The 16,996-nt window shown below is 35.3% G+C and overlaps 1 protein-coding gene and 1 pseudogene across 1 annotated transcript in view; one reads left to right on the forward strand and one right to left on the reverse strand.

Moving 5' to 3' along the window:
• PIGK (phosphatidylinositol glycan anchor biosynthesis class K) overlaps positions 1 to 16,996 on the forward strand; it is a 136,345-nt gene that overhangs the window by 24,840 nt on the left and 94,509 nt on the right. The window contains exons 4-5 of the mRNA XM_060139724.1: positions 14,100 to 14,235; positions 15,950 to 16,061. Of these exons, the coding sequence (XP_059995707.1) occupies positions 14,100 to 14,235; positions 15,950 to 16,061 (248 nt within the window). The remainder of the gene's footprint in view (positions 1 to 14,099; positions 14,236 to 15,949; positions 16,062 to 16,996) is intronic.
• On the reverse strand, positions 336 to 834 carry LOC132516455 (protein tyrosine phosphatase type IVA 1-like; annotated as a pseudogene).

Here is a 16,996-nt window from a genome sequence, read left to right on the forward strand (position 1 = left end):
CTTCCTAAATTTCTTATGCATTGAAAAGATTCTGGCTGGGAATAGATTTAAAGACTTATAACTCAGTACTGCATGAGTTCAGGAATTGGAACAAATGATAAACAAATTTGAAATGCTGAACAGCAAGAATCTTTTGCTAAGTGTCCAAATACGTTGATCGTAACCTAAACATAGAAGTTCTGTCAAGCAGGTAAACTGGTAAAATTGCTTTTCAATACTCTTGTAAAAGCTTCATTAGACTTGTTCACTGAGCCAACTTCTTGGCTAATATGTGCAACAAATTAGGTCCTGTTTGAAGTTCTACTTCCAAGACAACAGCATCAGACACCTCAGTTTTATTGACCATTGAAGTCTTTGCAGCACAAACACATTTGAGAATGATACTTCTCTAAGTACAAAAGCTGCTTGATGTTAAAATCTCCATGCTGCTTTTGTTTTCTGACCTGTACTGCATCTTCCTGTTTCATTCTGCCTTCTATTAATGCTAGGGCAACAAGCAGTGGAGCTGTTCCAAGGCTTGCAACACGGTGAACAGCAGTATAGTAACCAGGTTCTTCATAAAACTTGATTTCACAAGACGTAACTAACCATCAACAATAAGCTTGGATGGTGGTGCACCTTCATGAAAAGGCCAGTCAAGAACATGGATGCCTTCTTTTTCCATAAGAGCAGTGTCGTCATACATTGCTTCACATACTCTTACTATTGTGGTAATCCATATTTCTTAAGTTTCTCAATAACTTTGTTCAAGGTCTCTTTGGTTGGATTGTGTATAATAAGAAAAATGTTTTTGTATGTGCCTTCAGTGGGAGTTGGGCAGTTCATGCAAGACATGTTAATTTAGTCAAAAAATACTCATTAGGGCTATGAAAGAATTAAACAAATTGAACACAGAAATGATGTAAAGAAACTTCAGCTTATTCCACTTGAAATTCTCAGTGCTTTGAGTATGAAGTTGGGAATAATGGGGAATGAGATGAACCTCCTAAGAAGAAGAAAGTCTTCAATCCTGTAATACTGAGCAACAGAGAGGAAGTGTTTTGAGGCTCACCCTGTCTAGGTCAGAACTGGAAAATGCTCTGTGGATTTCAGTTCAACACTTTTGTGTCCAGGTAACTGCTCTTACGCGGCTTCTTGGTGGAGGTGGTAATGAATTTCTACAGCTCTTATGTCCTCATAAAGGTCGTGCTGTGCTTGGCAGTAATCTTCACTGACCTTCAGAAACTCCGTAAATGTGTGATGACAGAAAGGATTATGTTTACTCATTGAAAACTGTTGCCTAATCATGCAGTGGGTACCAAAGTGGCAGCGACACAGGCAGCTGCGGTTGCAGCTGCAGGGCGGGGCTCCGTGGTCGTCGGTTGCAGGGTGGAGACAGTGCAGGTGTTGACAGGCAGCAGGCAGGTATTGGGTTTTGAAAAATAGTTGAAATCAGAACGTTCCATTCCCCAAGCATTCTTTGTCTGATTTTATCATTATTAAAAGAAGACTTTGGGAATATTTTTCAGTTTTTTTAAAGGTGAAAACAGACTTAAAATCTGTAGCTCTAAAATTAAATGATTTGCATATTTAAAGTTTTAAAAATATTTGTAATGAAGTTTAAAGGATAAATTTCATTGAGTCATGAACAATGGAAATACTGAAATGAGATTTTTATGAGGAAGGTGATGTCCCCTTAATATTTGTTGATGCGAGTATAGAAATTATTACAGATTTTCTTTTGGCTCTGCTCACTATTTGGGAGTGAAAGTGGAGTGAAAGGCAATGTATTCCATTCTGCCAAAGAATGTAGTAATGGGTGGAAAGTGTGTGGACTTTGAAATCAAATCTCATCTCTTCTGCTTACTAGTCATGCAGCTTTGGGCAAGTGATCTGCCCTCGCTGAATTTCCTTATCTTTAGAATGGAGACAATAATAGTCTTCACGGGATTGTTGTGATTTAGTGAGAATCAAGTATCTGAAAAGACTGCAGCACAATGCCTGTCACACAGTAAACTCAACAAATATTTGTTTCCATCATCTTGTCATCGTACCTTGTTTCCATTTTTCCATAGCTTCTAATCTTATGTTTTTATAATCTTATTGAAATATGAACTCCAAAGTTGATAACTTGGGTAAAATAGTAAGTGTACAATTTAATATGGAATGGTTAAATCAAATTTATGTCAGTTAACACCATTATAATGCTTTAAAAATTGTTGAAATATATTAAATTGAGATTTATTATTATCTTCCAGTTAATTATCCTTTTGTCTGTCATAGTCTCCATTTATATTTTTCCTCTTTAATTTTTGTCCTAGTTGACTTTTTGATCGAATTGAAGAACAGAAGTGGTAGTAAAATACTCTTCACTATCCGTGTTGTGTCTCTGTATTTTATTCTTTGCCAAATAGATTTTAAAACACTGATACCTCAGAAGCATAGCCATCCAAGTCTTCTTAAAGAAAAGAATATCTGAACTTAATTCTTAAGAATATCTTTCTTCGTGCCCAGAGAAATTAAGAGGACCTTTTCATTTACTTGCTATTCGAGAATAGAAATGTACCAGAGAAGGCTTATTAATGATGTTTGCATATATTTTGCACGCAAAATGTGCAGTTCAGGCATTGTGGTCAAGTCCTAGGAAACTTTGTAGCATCCTAGTGAGGTTACATATAGACTGCTAAAATCTACTGATGTTAAGCAAGATTCCAAGATACTTGTCATAAAAGTAGATGAGTTGGGGAGACTGATTAGGTCAGTACAGACCATTACTGGAAAAATAACAAAAGTAAAATTTTTGTTAAACATGAGAATATGAGAAAGATTGCATATATTGATTTCTATTATGATGGATTGTATACAATAGGTCCAATTGTATCCTGTGTCTTTTGACAAAAGTAGGTTATACTAGATCAGCGGATGCAATATTCTTTTTTTTTCTTTTATTAACTTTATTAACTGAATGTTGCCAGTGAATTTAGAATGTTATTTTTTCTGAACAACTAAATACAGAGCTCAATACCTTTAATTGTTCTTCGAATTAACTGCATTTGATGCAGTACTTTAAATTTTACAAACTGCTTCATAACACTCTACTCAGGTTATTTCTGTTTCATTAGTATGTCATTTATTGCACAAAGCTTAATATTATGCTTTATTTATTTATCACACATTCCTCTGATAAAAATAGACAAATAATTTCTAGAGGGAATGGTAAGGTAAGAAAGTTTTATCTAATATTGATGACTGTTTTTCCAGGAAACCATTAGCATCTAATGCTATTACAGCTAGAATAAAAAAACAAATTTAGTGGACCCCAATAAATGCACCTTTGGGTCATGCCAGTCTTATTATTATGCACATTTTACACTGAATTTAACCATTCACTAGGAAACCAAAATGGTAACTTTTGAGTACAAGCAATTTTTTAGCTTTTCCTTATTACTAGCTCCTCGTTATTGTTATTAGAATAGTAATATTAGTACACCTTTTCAAATATGCCAATTTAAAAAATTTGTAAAAAAAGCCTTTTAGTTTTCTCTTTTAAAAATTGGAACACCATCTACCCCCAATTTCCTATATATATGCCTTTTAAAAATATTTTGCCAGTTATTTTCCCCTATCTAGATCTTATTTTCTTTCTTCCTTTTTTTAAATTAACATCTTTATTGGAGTATAATTGCTTTACAATGTTGTGTTAGTTTCTGCTGTATAACAGAGTGAATCAGCTATATGTATACATATATCCCCATAGCCCCTCCCTCTTGCGTCTCCCTCCCACCCTCCCTATCCCACCCCTCTAGGTGGTCACAAAACACTGAGCTGATCTCCCTGTGCTATGTGGCTGCTTCCCACTAGCTATCTATTTTACATTTGGTAGTGTATATATGTCAGTGCTACTCTCTCACTTCATTCCAGCTTACTCTTCCCCCTCCTTGTGTCCTCAAGTCATTCTCAACGTCTGCATCTTTATTCCTGTCCTGTCCTGCCCCTAGGTTCTTCAGAACCAGTTTTTTTTTTTTTTTTTTTAGATTCCAGATATATGTATTAGCATACGGTATTGGTTTTTCTCTTTCTAACTTACTTCGCTCTGTATGACAGTCTCCAGGTCCACGCACCTCACTACAAATAACTCAATTCGTTTCTTTTTATGGCTGAGTAATGTTCCATTGTATATATGTGCCACATCTTCTTTATCCATTCGTCTGTCGATGGACACTTAGGTTGCTTCCATGTCCTGGCTATTGTAAATAGAGCTACAATGAACATTGTGGTAATGACTCTTTTTGAATTATGGTTTTCTTAGGGTATATGCCCAGTGGTGGGATTGCTGGGTCATAGGGTAGTTCTATTTTTAGTTTTTTAAGGAACCTCCGTACTGTTCTCCATAGTGGCTGTATCAAGTTACATTCCACCATCATTGCAAGACGGTTCCCTTTTCTCCTCACACCCTCTCCAGCATTTATTGTTTGTAGATTTTTTGATGATGGCCATTCTGACAGGTGTGAGGTGATACCTCATTGTAGTTTTTTTTTTTTGCGGTACGCGGGCCTCTCACTGTTGTGGCCTCTCCCATTGCGGAGCACAGGCTCCGGATGCGCAGGCTCAGCGGCCATGGCTCACGGGTCTAACCGCTCCGTGGCACGTGGGATCTTCCCGGACTGGGGCACGAACCCGTGTCCCCTGCATCAGCAGGCGGACTCTCAACCACTGCGCCACCAGGGAAGCCCCTCATTGTAGTTTTGATTTGCATTTCTCTAATGATTAGTGATGTTGAGCATTCTTTCATGTGTTTGTTGGCGATCTGTATATCTCCTTTGGAGAAATGTCTGTTTAGGTCTTCTGCCCATTTTTGAATTGAGTTGTTTGTTTTTTTGATATTGAGCTGCATGAGCTGCTTGTAAATTTTGGAGATTAATCCTTTGTCAGTTGCTTTGTTTGCAAATATTTTCTCCCATTCTGAGGATTGTCTTTTCGTATTGTTTATGGTTTCCTTTGCTGTGTAAAAGTTTTTAAGTTTCATAAGGTCCCATTTGTTTATTTTTGGTTTGATTTCCATTTCTCTAGGAGGTGGGTCAAAAAGGATCTTGCTCTGATTTATGTCATAGAGTGTTCTGCCTATGTTTTCCTCTAAGAGTGTTATAGTGTCTGGTCTTACATTTAGGTCTTTAATCCATTTTGAGTTTATTTTTGTGTATGGTGTTAGGGAGTGTTCTAATTTCATTCTTTTACATGTAGCTGTCCCGTTTTCCCAGCACCACTTATTGAAGAGGCTGTCTTTTCTCCATTGTATATTCTTGCCTCCTTTATCAAAAATAAGGTGACCATATGTGCGTGTGTTTATCTCTGGGTTTTCTATCCTGTACCATTGATCTATCTTTCTGTTTTTGTGCCAGCACCATACTGTCTTGATTACTTTAGCTTTGTAGTATAGTGTGAAGTCAGGGAACCTGATTCCTCCAGCTCCATTTTCATTCTGAAGATTGCTTTGGCTATATGGGGTCTTTTGTGTTTCCATACAAATTGTGAAACTTTTTGTTCTAGTTCTGTTAAAAATACCATTGGTAGTTTGATAGGGATTGCATTGAATCTGTAGATTGCTTTGGTAGTATAATCATTTTCACAATGTTGATTCTTCCAATCCAAGAACATGGTATATCTCTCCATCTGTTTGTATCATCTTTAATTTCTTTCATCAGTGTCTTATAGTTTTCTGCATACAGGTCTTTTGTCTCCTTAGGTAGGTATATTCCTAGGTATTTTATTCTTTTTGTTGCAGTGGTAGATGGGAGTTTTCCTTAATTTCTCTTTCAGATTTTTCATAGTGTATCGGAATGCAAGAGATTTCTGTACATTAATTTTGTATCATGCTACTTTACCAAATTCTTGATTAGCTCTAGTAGTTTTCTGGTAGCATCTTTAGGATTCTCTATGTATAGTATCATGTCATCTGCAAACAGTGACAGCGTACTTCTTTTCCAATTTGATTCCTTTTATTTCTTTTTCTTCCCTGATTGCTGTGCCTAAAACTTCCAAAACGGTGTTGAATAATAGTGGTGGGAGTGGGTAACCTTGTCTTGTTCCTGATCTTAGAGGAAATGGTTTCGGTTTTTCGCCATTGAGAACGATGTTGGCTGTGGGTTTGTCATATATGGCCTTTATTATGTTGAGGTAGGTTCCCTCTATGCCCATTTTCTGGAGAGTTTTTATAATAAATGGGTGTTGAATTTTGTCAAAAGCTTTTTCTGCATCTATTGAGATTATCACGTGGTTTTTATGCTTCAGTTTGTTAATACAGTGTATCACATTGATTGATTTGTGTATATTGAAGAATCCTTGTGTTCCTGGCGTGAACCCCACTTGATCATGGTGTATGATCCTTTTAATGTGCTGTTGGGTTCTGTTTGCTAGTATTTTGTTGAGGATATTTGCATCTATGTTCATCAGTGATATTGGCCTGTAGTTTTCCATCTTGTTTAATGTGTCATTTACGGCTTGTGTTTCCTTACTGATTTTCATTTTGGATGATATGTCCATTGGTGAAAATGGGGTATTAAAGTCCCATGTTATTTCTGTGTTACTGTCGATTTCCACTTTTATGGTTTTTGGCATTTGCCTTATGTATTGAGGTGCTCCTCTGTTGGGTGTATAAATATTTACAATTGTTATATCTTCTTCTTGGATCAATCCCTTGATCATTATGTAGTGTCCTTTTTTGTCTCTTATAATAGTCTTTATTTTAAAGTCTATTTTGTCTGATATGAGTAGTGCTACTCCAGCTTTCTTTTGATCTCCATTTGCATGGAGTATCTTTTTCCATCCCCTCACTTTCAGTCTGTATGTGTCCCTAGGTCTAAAGTGGGTCTTTTGTAGACAGCATATATATGGGTCTTGTTTTTGTATCCATTCAGCCAGTCTGTGTATTTTGGTTGGAGCATTTAATCCATTTACATTTAAGGTAATTATTGATATGTATGTTCCTGTTACCATTTTCTTAATTGTTTTGGGTTTGTTTCTGTAGGTCTTTTCCTTCTGTTGTGTTTCCTCCCTAGAGAAGTTCCTTTAGCATTTATTATAAAGTTGGTTTGGCGGTGCTAAATTTTCTTAACTTTTGCTTGTCTGTAAAGGTTTTAATTTCTCCATCAAATCTGAATGAGAACCTTGCTGGGTAGAGTAATCTTGTTTGTAGGATTTTCCCTTTCATCACTTTAAATATGTCCTGCCACTCCCTTCTGGCTTGCAGAGTTTCTGCTGAAAGGTCAGCTGATAACCTTATGGGGATTCCCTTGTATGTTATTTGTTGCTTTTCCCTTGCTGCTTTCAATATTTTTTCTTTGTATTGAATTTTTGATAGTGTAATTAATATGTGTCTTGGAGGGTTTCTCCTTGGATTTATCCTGTATGGGACTCTCTGTGCTTCCTGGACTTGATTGACTATTTCCTTTCCCATGTTAGGGAAGTTTTCAACTATAATCTCTTCAAATATATCCTCAGTCCCTTTATTTTGCTCTTCTTCTTCTGGGACCCCTATAATTCGAATGTCGGTGCCTTTAATGTTGTCCCAGAGGCTGTCCTCATTTCTTTTCATTCTCTTTTCTTTATTCTGCTCTGCGGTAGTTATTTCCACTATTTTATCTTCTAGGTCACTTATCTGTTCTCCTGCCTCAGTTATTCTGCTATTGATTCCTTGTAGAGAATTTTTAATTTCATTTATTTTTTTGTTCATCATTGTTTGTCAGCTCTCTAGTTCTTCTAGGTCCTTTTAAACGTTTCTTGTATTTTCTCCATTCTATTTCCAAGATTTTGGATCATCTTTACTATCATTACTCTGAATTCTTTTTCAGGTAGACTGCTTATTTCCTCTTCAGTCGTTTGGTCTGGTGGGTTTTTACCTTGCTCCTGCATCTGCTTCACATTTCTTTGTCTTCTCATTTTGTTTAACTTACCGTGTTTGGGGTCTCCTTTTCACAGGCTGCAGGTTCGTACTTCCTGTTGTTTTTGTCATCTGCCCCCGTTGGCTAAGGTTGTTTCAGTGGTTTGTGTAGGCTTCCTGGTGGAGGGGACTGGTGCCTGTGTTCCTGTGGGTTGGGCTGGATCTTGTCTTACTGGTGGGCAGGGCCGTGTCCAATGGTGTTTTTTGGGGTGTCTGTGACCTTATTATGATTTTAGGCAGCCTCTCTGCTAATGGGTGGGCTTGTGTTCCTGTCTTGCTAGTTGTTTGGCATGGGGCGTCCAGCTCTGGAGCTTGCTGGCTTTGGGTGGAGCTGGGTCTTAGCTTTGAGACAGGGATGTCTGGGAGAGCTCTCACTGGTTGATATTATATGGGGCTGAGAGGTCTCTGGTGGACCAGTGTCCTGAATTCTGTTCTCCCACCTCAGAGGCTCAGGCCTGATCCCTGGCTGGAACACCAGTACCCTGTCAGCCACATGGTAATCGTTCTTTCCAGTGGTGGACCAACAGTGAGACAGGGAGAGTGGTTTGTCCAAGCTAAAATCCAGCTGGAGGAGGTCATGGAGAGGACATAACGGCTGGTTGAACAGAGAGGTGGACGCAGGCAATTCCGTGACCTTACTATTGGGTTAGTGGAGGCGCCTTCCCCACAGCAACATTCGTTATTTTGACCATTTCTGTGAGCCATCCAAAAGGTTTGAGAAATATAATAACTTGTAGTTTTGCTAATATAATGCACAGATTTGAATTTCAAGCCTTGAAGCTGGTGTGCTTGACTAAGTCAGTTAACTAAATAGTTAGTGGGAAGGTGAGCAATGGAAAACAGGAAAAAAGAGATGGAAAACTTGTCTACACAATACTAATTTTAGCTCTGATAAGAGAAGCGAAGGAGTGGATGGGGCACCTCTGCTGCTTACCTCCTCCTCCATTATAGGAAGAGTGGTTAATATTGGGCAGTGTTTGGAAGCAGAGATAAGAGCAATCAAGACTTAGGTGTAGGCTATAGGTTCAGGTGCAGATGGCTGAGAGTGAAAATGGCAGGCTTGGTGGCTGAAAAGACGTTGGTGAGAGAAGGGCCAGTAGCAGGATGTAATCCCAATGCCTTTCTGTAAGAAGAGAGTCAGGGGCTTTAGAGAATTGATTGGAGATGTCTAGAACATTAGCCTCTGTATCTCTTTGATGTTCTGTTCTCTGATTTTTGCATTTAAGTGGACATTTAAATTTTTCAGTTATACCTTACTACTTTTAAAGGAGAAATTACATACCCTAGTGCTGTTCTTCAATTTAAGAGTTTGCTATGGTCTCTGGATGGTTCCATTTAGAATTTCAAGGGCCTATTTTATGTTAGTTATTTGCCATAAATATTGAACAGCAATAATGAGTGCATGCATTTAACTTAATTATCTGAGTTGATTAAATTATCAATATAAAACAAAACACACCATTAAATTCTTTCAAATTCCAGTTCACATAATGTCAGGGTAATGCAGAATTACTAAAAGCAAAGGTTCATGTCACACAAAATGGGTTTGACTTCAAACTCCACTACTTACTAGCTGTGTGACCTGGGACATGTTACTTAACTTCTTTGTGCCTCAGTTTCATAACCTGTAAAACAGGTATGATAATAATATGTATCTTGGAAATAATGTATGAGATAATGCCTGTAATGTGCTTATTTTATTAGTGCAATGCTGGAGATATACCAAGTGCTCAATAAATGTTATTTATTATTGTATTATACTAAACCCCATGTGACTTACATATATGAGCCTATAGCTACCTAGCTCAACTCTTATGTAACATGTTTGTTGCTGTTGAGTTCCTGTCTCTGCAGTGCAGTTTTTTGAGTTTTATTTCTAATAATATAAGGGCAGAATACCTGGTATCATATAGTCTTACAATGCCAAATATTTACAATTTGGCAAATTGAAAGTAATTCAGAAAGTCTTGATGGTCCAACACCTGTGGCTAGCAGATTTGTTATGATTAGTTTTGTAGAGCATTGGTGGCGAGATTTGTTAACTTGGCGATTCCTCAAGACATGGAAGAAAAGGAAGAAGAAAAGCCAAAAGTAAATTACTCTGGCATCAAGCTAACAATTATATAACAAAATTTGTTGAATTTGCTTGGTCCCGTAGTCATTAGATTGCTGCAGAAGAGGTAACCCACAGAACATTCTGAATAATTTATGTCAGGAAAAAAAAGTAACACTTATGAGCAGAAACTCAGAGATTTAAGAGAGCATCAAAGACCTCTGTGATCCTCAAATCCTCAGTTGCTTTAATTTCAACTACTATTCTAGATTGGGATGATGATATTGAAGATAAGCTTGGTGTAGGTTGCTAAAGATGCTCTAAGGTAGTATTATCTGATTAGTAGCGTGGTTAAAGAATGTATAGCAATTTTAAGTGAATGGTTTAAAAACATTTTCACCAATACAGTAATTTATTTAAATTTCATTTAGTGAAAAATTTTTCTTATGGTAATACCAGCCTGTTATAAATGAAAAGTTATGCTTTTTGAAATGTCATACTCTAATGGTCTAGAGCAGTGAAAGATTATCTATTTAAAATGTTTTTTTTTTTTTAACCCATTGGACTGGGCCAAGGAAGAATTTCAGGGAGGAGGGTAAAGAATGGCCGAGCGGCCCTGATAGAGGGCTTACCTGTTCCTTCAATGTTAGACAAACATAATAATGGGAAAGTATTTATTTCAGACCATTTTCCACTCACATATGTTTCTAGAACTGGGTTTTATGCCTTCTTTTTTGAGAGGTTTTAAAATTTCTTTTTCATTTTGATGATCTTTAAAATCTATTTAGGCATGATCAGGGTACTCTATTGGATCAGACACCAAATAGTGGTAAGGGAAGAAAATTTTAGCAGTTTCTTTATGTTTCTTTTTTTTAATCTATAAAAGAATGAAGTTGTGCTTCACTAATATTTATTATATATATTTGAAATAGCAAATACATATGACTTACAAATTAGTAGATATATATATATACACATGTGTGTCCTCACATTTTTTTTAGCTAACAGGAGTGAGTGTATGATTTAAACAATGTGGAAACTACTTATATAAATAACCACTGTATTTGTTTCAAACCCAGTTTGAACTTTATACAATTTCAGTGCTCACCTTTTGGTTTTGTGCTGAGAGAAGGCCATACCATATGCTTTGTTGTGTGATGTAGGTTTTGCTGGGCCTTGAGTAAAGTGTGAGAGTTGAGTCATCACACATGGTAGTATAGGATTGCCAAACTGTAAGAATATCATATTCTTCTATCAATTGGATATATTTGAGGGATTTTTGTCTTAATTTTAATAAGATAACAAAGCAACTTGCTATCGTTATTTATAGGAATGTAGTAGTGTGTCTTCAATGTAGCTTTTTTTTTGTCTTGATTCTAGCAGTGATTGTTTGATACCCACTCAGTGAAGACTTAAATAACTGCTGTGATGTTAACCTGATATTCAGGTGAAAAAGGCACTTTAAGGAGATAACAAGTTAGATCTCATGATAACTGGTGTCCAAAGAGTGTTTGTTGGCAAAAGCCTTAGTTAAATGTAAGATCTGATTATCCTGAACAGTAAACAGAGCATGGAAATTATGAATGGCATTTTGTGCAACATACTTTTGTGAACAGATATATTCTATATCATAAAATTATATAGTAGTGTGGATGTCAAAATATAGAAAAAAATGAAGTGTAGAACCAGGCCTGAAGTTAACCTCTTTCTACTGTTAAATACAACAGCAGTCATTTAATTTCAGCAAAATAACATCATCCTTCAAATGGAATTAATGTTCTTAGAATATTATTAGTTTAGTAGTTTTATTAGAATCTACTTTATAATTTTGTATTTATTTTTAGTTTTGTAAGAAATATAAGCCTAAGGAGTTTATTTTCATGTATATATTTAAGTATCATTTTACAAATAATTTTATGCTTGGGCCAGGTGAAAGGGTTTTTTTTCTCCAGAAAAGAGTTCTGAACTTTCAGAAACAGTGCATTAGAATGTGTGGTTGAATTTCTAAACCTTTGAGAATTCAGTCTATTTTCTGTCCTGTTTTTTATTTATTATCTACAGATATAATGAATTTTTTTTTTAATTTATTTTTTTTTGTGGTACGCGGGCCTCTCACTGTTGTGGCCTCTCCCGTTGCGGAGCCCAGGCTCCGGACGCGCAGGCTCAGCGGCCATGGCTCATGAGCGCAGCCGCTCCGTGGCATGTGGGATCTTCCCGGACCGGGGCATGAACCCGTGCCCCCTGCATCGGCAGGAGGACTCTCAACCACTGCGCCACCAGGGAAACCCTATAATGAATTTTTTAATGATATATTGATTATGTTAACCAAAGTTTATAGTGTTGATTGAATTGATAATTTTAAGCTGAAGTGACTACTTCTTTATGAAATTGACATTGTATAGCTATTAAGTAATCATTTCATTTCAAGGAATGAAATTAACCTTCAACCAAAAACATGACCTAAAGGAATATTTTTATTTTTATATTGAGATTTATAGGTGAGTTCATTCTTGTTTAATAGTGGCTTATAACAGAAAAGATATGATTGATAATAACAATATAAATCATTTTAAGTTATTAAAATGCGAAGATATATTTTCCATTTTAAGAGGAATAACTTTCACCATTCTGTGAGTATGAATCAGTAACAGCTGAAGATCTGATCTTTGAATGTGGCACTGTTGGAACCCTTTCAAAATAGAAACCTAGCCAATTTTCAAGAAAAATCACAGTGTTTCAGTTCTGAACTTTAATGTATTTGGACCATATGCAGCAGAACATTTTCTTCTTGCTATCTCTTGCCAAACTAATTACATATGCCACATTAATTTTTCCCTTATGTTTGGGAAGCTCAAGTATATTGTAGAATAAAGAATTGCCTGATTCATGTTCACCAGTTTTAATGGAAAGATCAAGATGAGAAGCATTTAATTAAAGAGAGACTTTGTAATTTTCTCTCAAAGAAAATAAAAGCAAAAATGAAAATGTTTCATTCACTCAATGAATGTTTATTGAATACCTACTATATGCCAAACTGTATTACTAAGCCTGAGTGATACAGTGGTGAACAGGACAGATAAAAGCCCCTGCCCTCAGAGAGATGCTCATATTCTAATGGGAGGGGGTAGTGGGAGAAGATGGGGATTTCAGATTCGTAAATGACCTATAGGAAAGAAAACTTGAAGTGAGAATAGAGTACCTTAGCTGAGATTTGAATGATATGAAGATTTGGGAGGAGAGAAGTCTAAATTTGGTCAGTAGCCCCTGAATTGGGAAAGGCTTGGCATATTCCTGGAACAGTATGGAAGTAACATCGTGAACATGGGTGCTAGGGGCTGAAGTTAGAGAGACAGACAGAGACCACATTGAGCCTTTTAGACCATGTAAGGAATTTCTGTTTTCCTCTAATTATAATGGGGAGTTCTTGAACGGTTTTAAGTGAGAAAGTTTAGTGATTTGACTTGTTTAAGGAAGGTCACTCTGGTGGCTATAAGGGGAATGAACCATGGGAGGGTGAGAGTGGAAGTGGGAAGCCAGGTGGGAGCTAATCCAGCACCTAGTCCAGCATCATCTAGAGATGATGGTGGCTGGTGTCAGGGAGATGGAGTGGAGCCAGTGAAGAATGACTGCATTGGAGATGTGTTCCTGTGGTACAGTGATTACACTTGCTGATGGATTGCATGTTTTCATACTTAAGCATTTGAGATTCTGAAAAGTAGATTCTTTGGAATATCATAGTTTAACTCAGTAAGTCTTGAGAGTTTCAAATATTATTAAAATTGAAAAAAATGTTTTGGGAGGACAGTGTAGCTCCCTCATCTTAGCTTCCTTTTGCTATATGGCATAAAGTATACTCTGTTGGGAAAAAAAATTAAGTAAGTTAATTTCAAGTTCTGCGGATAAGTTCGTGACAGATTGTTCTAATTTCTTGACTTTAAAACATACTACATAAAGATATGAAAAAAATAATTAAAGCTCTTTTAAATATGTCCTCAATAATTATTTTGAGTTAATTTTAATAAAGAAAGAATGAAGATAATTACCATATTATATAAATAGAATATATTTGTTTTTACCTTTCTGGTTTTATTTAAATAGTACACTATATTTACTGAAAATTTTTTTTCCTAGTCACATTGTTCTGATGCTTGCAGATGATATGGCATGCAACCCTAGAAATCCTAAACCAGCTACAGTGTTTAGTCACAAGAATATGGAATTAAATGTGTATGGAGATGATGTGGAAGTGGATTATAGAAGTTATGAGGTAAATTGTTTAGTTTAGCAACAGTTTTGAAATATTTTCACTTTTAAGCTTTAAAATAGTGGTAGAATAAAATAATCTTATTCTTTTTCTTTAAACTTTGTACATGATTGTCACTGAAACCTTGCTATAATTCTGTTTCTGGAGCTCATATTAAGGAAACAATATATGAGTAAAACTATCACAGCATGAATATTTCATATATGTATCTAGGATAGAACAACTTTATCTTGGCTTCTATATTAGAGTATTTTATTGATGTTTAATGTATCAACATTCTTTTATAGTAAGTATATTCTTTGTTTTTCATATTTGATCTAAAATTTCAAGTTTTATATTTTTAGTAAGTATATTGTGAAAATACTAAAGTGACTAACACTACTTAGAGGTAATCACTTTTAATATGCTTCCAGTGTTTTTAGCATGTATGATTAAAAATAAAAATGTAAATTTGGAAAAATGGCATTATACTATATTTTCTCCCTTTGGAACTTTATTTTAAATTTAATAAATTGTATGTTTAAAATTTGAAGTCTTCCTTGATGAAGTCTTCCTCAATAATCCTTCCCCTTTTACCAAGTTTACCAAAAGTAAGACACAATTTCCCATGTTCCCAGACCTGTTTTGAAGCAATTTAAAAAGAATGTCTTTTCCCAGGCTGTAAGCTGCTTGAGAACATGGCCTGTATCTTATGTATCTTACACCTAGAGAGTTCCTGTAACCTTCTGAAGGCACTCAAAAATGTTTGTTCAACACTTAAATGTTTATGAATGCTGGACTTTTAATTGTTTATTTAGTCATTATAAAATGTAGACCAAATACTTCCCTTCCTTGTTAGCTAACAAGAAGTCCTGTTAAAGAAAAACACTTAGCATTTTGCTGTCTTCTGGGAAAAATGTAAACCAAATAGCTTACACACACACACACACACACACACACACACACACACACACACTTACATACTCATGATCTAGGGAAAAGTCGAACAAGAAAGCTGGATTGATTTTCTGCTTTTTAAATTTAGATCTGTATAGTATAACTTCAAATTAGCATTATACTCCCAAGACCTTAAATATCTTTCAAAGAATCCCAGATGTCCAGAAATTCCTGGTTGGGAAATCTGGTTTACAGTGTTATGAATTTTTTACATGTTAAAGATACCCCTAATGAAATTTAAGTAACAAAATGCATTAAAAAATCAAAGATGCATAATTTGGGAATTATTTATGGATCTATCCTTATGGTTTTATTTTTATAATTTATTATGGACCTGTTTTTCACTGTTAATCTAGAATTGACTAAGTAGTTGCACATATTAATTGCAATAGTTATAATGTTGTTGAATTTATTTATGTTTTTATATTTTGTTTCTTCCCAAAGAATTGCCTGTGAAGACAGACTGATAATCTTTAAGTTTTTGGCAATATTTTGTATAGTATTTGAATTTTTAAATGTATAATTAACCTATTTTTCCCCAAGGTAGTTTTTATTTGTTAGTTTTTAGTATTTTTTAAAAAATGGAAACAAAGTTAGTTTGAGGTATACATTTAAATAAATATATTTTAATTGAGTTATATTTCTCTTTAGGTTTTATTTTCAGTTTAGAGGTAATGCTGAGTAATACATAGAGAAAGAAGAAGGAATATTTTTGAAAGTAAAAAACAATTATCAGGTTTCCCTCAATTCTATTTCATCTGATTTTTCACTTATTTTTCAGGTAACCGTGGAAAATTTTTTACGGGTATTAACTGGGAGGATTCCATCTAGTACGCCTCGGTCAAAACGTCTTCTTTCTGATGATAGGAGTAATATTCTTATTTATATGACAGGTAATTTCATAATTTAGATATTTAATGATAGCATATGTTGCAACTCTTTTCAAAAAGGAATTTGTGTGGAAAGAAATTTAAACATCTTAAATTATTTTGGTTCAAGTAGTTTGATAGTTTGTTATGAAGTTCTCTTTTCTCATAATGTATAACAACTTGAAATGATATTTTAGAACAGTGTATTACTCATCAACTGATGATAAAACAGGTGCAGAATGATTCTTAGATGTCATACAGCAAGACAGTGACCCCTAATTAGTGGTCTTCTTTTCTTTATCATGTTGCATTTATTTACAGCTTTTAAAATACAATCAATTTATAAACTTTCTCAATTAACCCAGCAAGTTAATGAAGTCAGAAAAATTTTCATTTTAGTTTATCTGACATTTACAAGAAATTTTAAAGTTTTTGTGGCAAATAGGATGAAGTACAGTCTTGTAGCTTGGCTTTATTTGATGTACTAAACAAAAGGTTTTACATTTTTTTCTGAGTCTGTAGATCCTCTTTCAGGATAGCTCCAGGTATGGGAGAAATTCCAGTATCTAAGAAAGAATTGGCAAACCCTGGCCCATGGAAGGGCTACTGTTTTGGAAGTAAAGTTTTATTAGAACATAGTTGTAACCATTTGTTTTGTGTATTGTCTGTGGCTGCTTTTACATTACAGTGGTAGAGTCCAGGAGTTGCAACAGAGACCATATGGCTCACAAGTCTAAAACATTTACCACATGGCCCTTTACAGAAAAAGCTTGCCAACCCGTGTAAGAGAACGGGAAGGTTGATAATTATGATATGATAATAAAAACGGTAATAGCTAATATTTATTGAGGCTTACTATACATCACACAGTATTCTTAATCACTGTGTATATTAGTTCATTTCATCCTCAAAACAATCTAAAGATTTAGGTGCCAATTTTCAGGGCTGTCATATATGGT

The sequence above is a fragment of the Lagenorhynchus albirostris genome, chromosome 2 (assembly GCF_949774975.1).
Source record: "Lagenorhynchus albirostris chromosome 2, mLagAlb1.1, whole genome shotgun sequence".
In the NCBI taxonomy this organism is placed as follows: Eukaryota; Metazoa; Chordata; class Mammalia; order Artiodactyla; family Delphinidae; genus Lagenorhynchus; species Lagenorhynchus albirostris.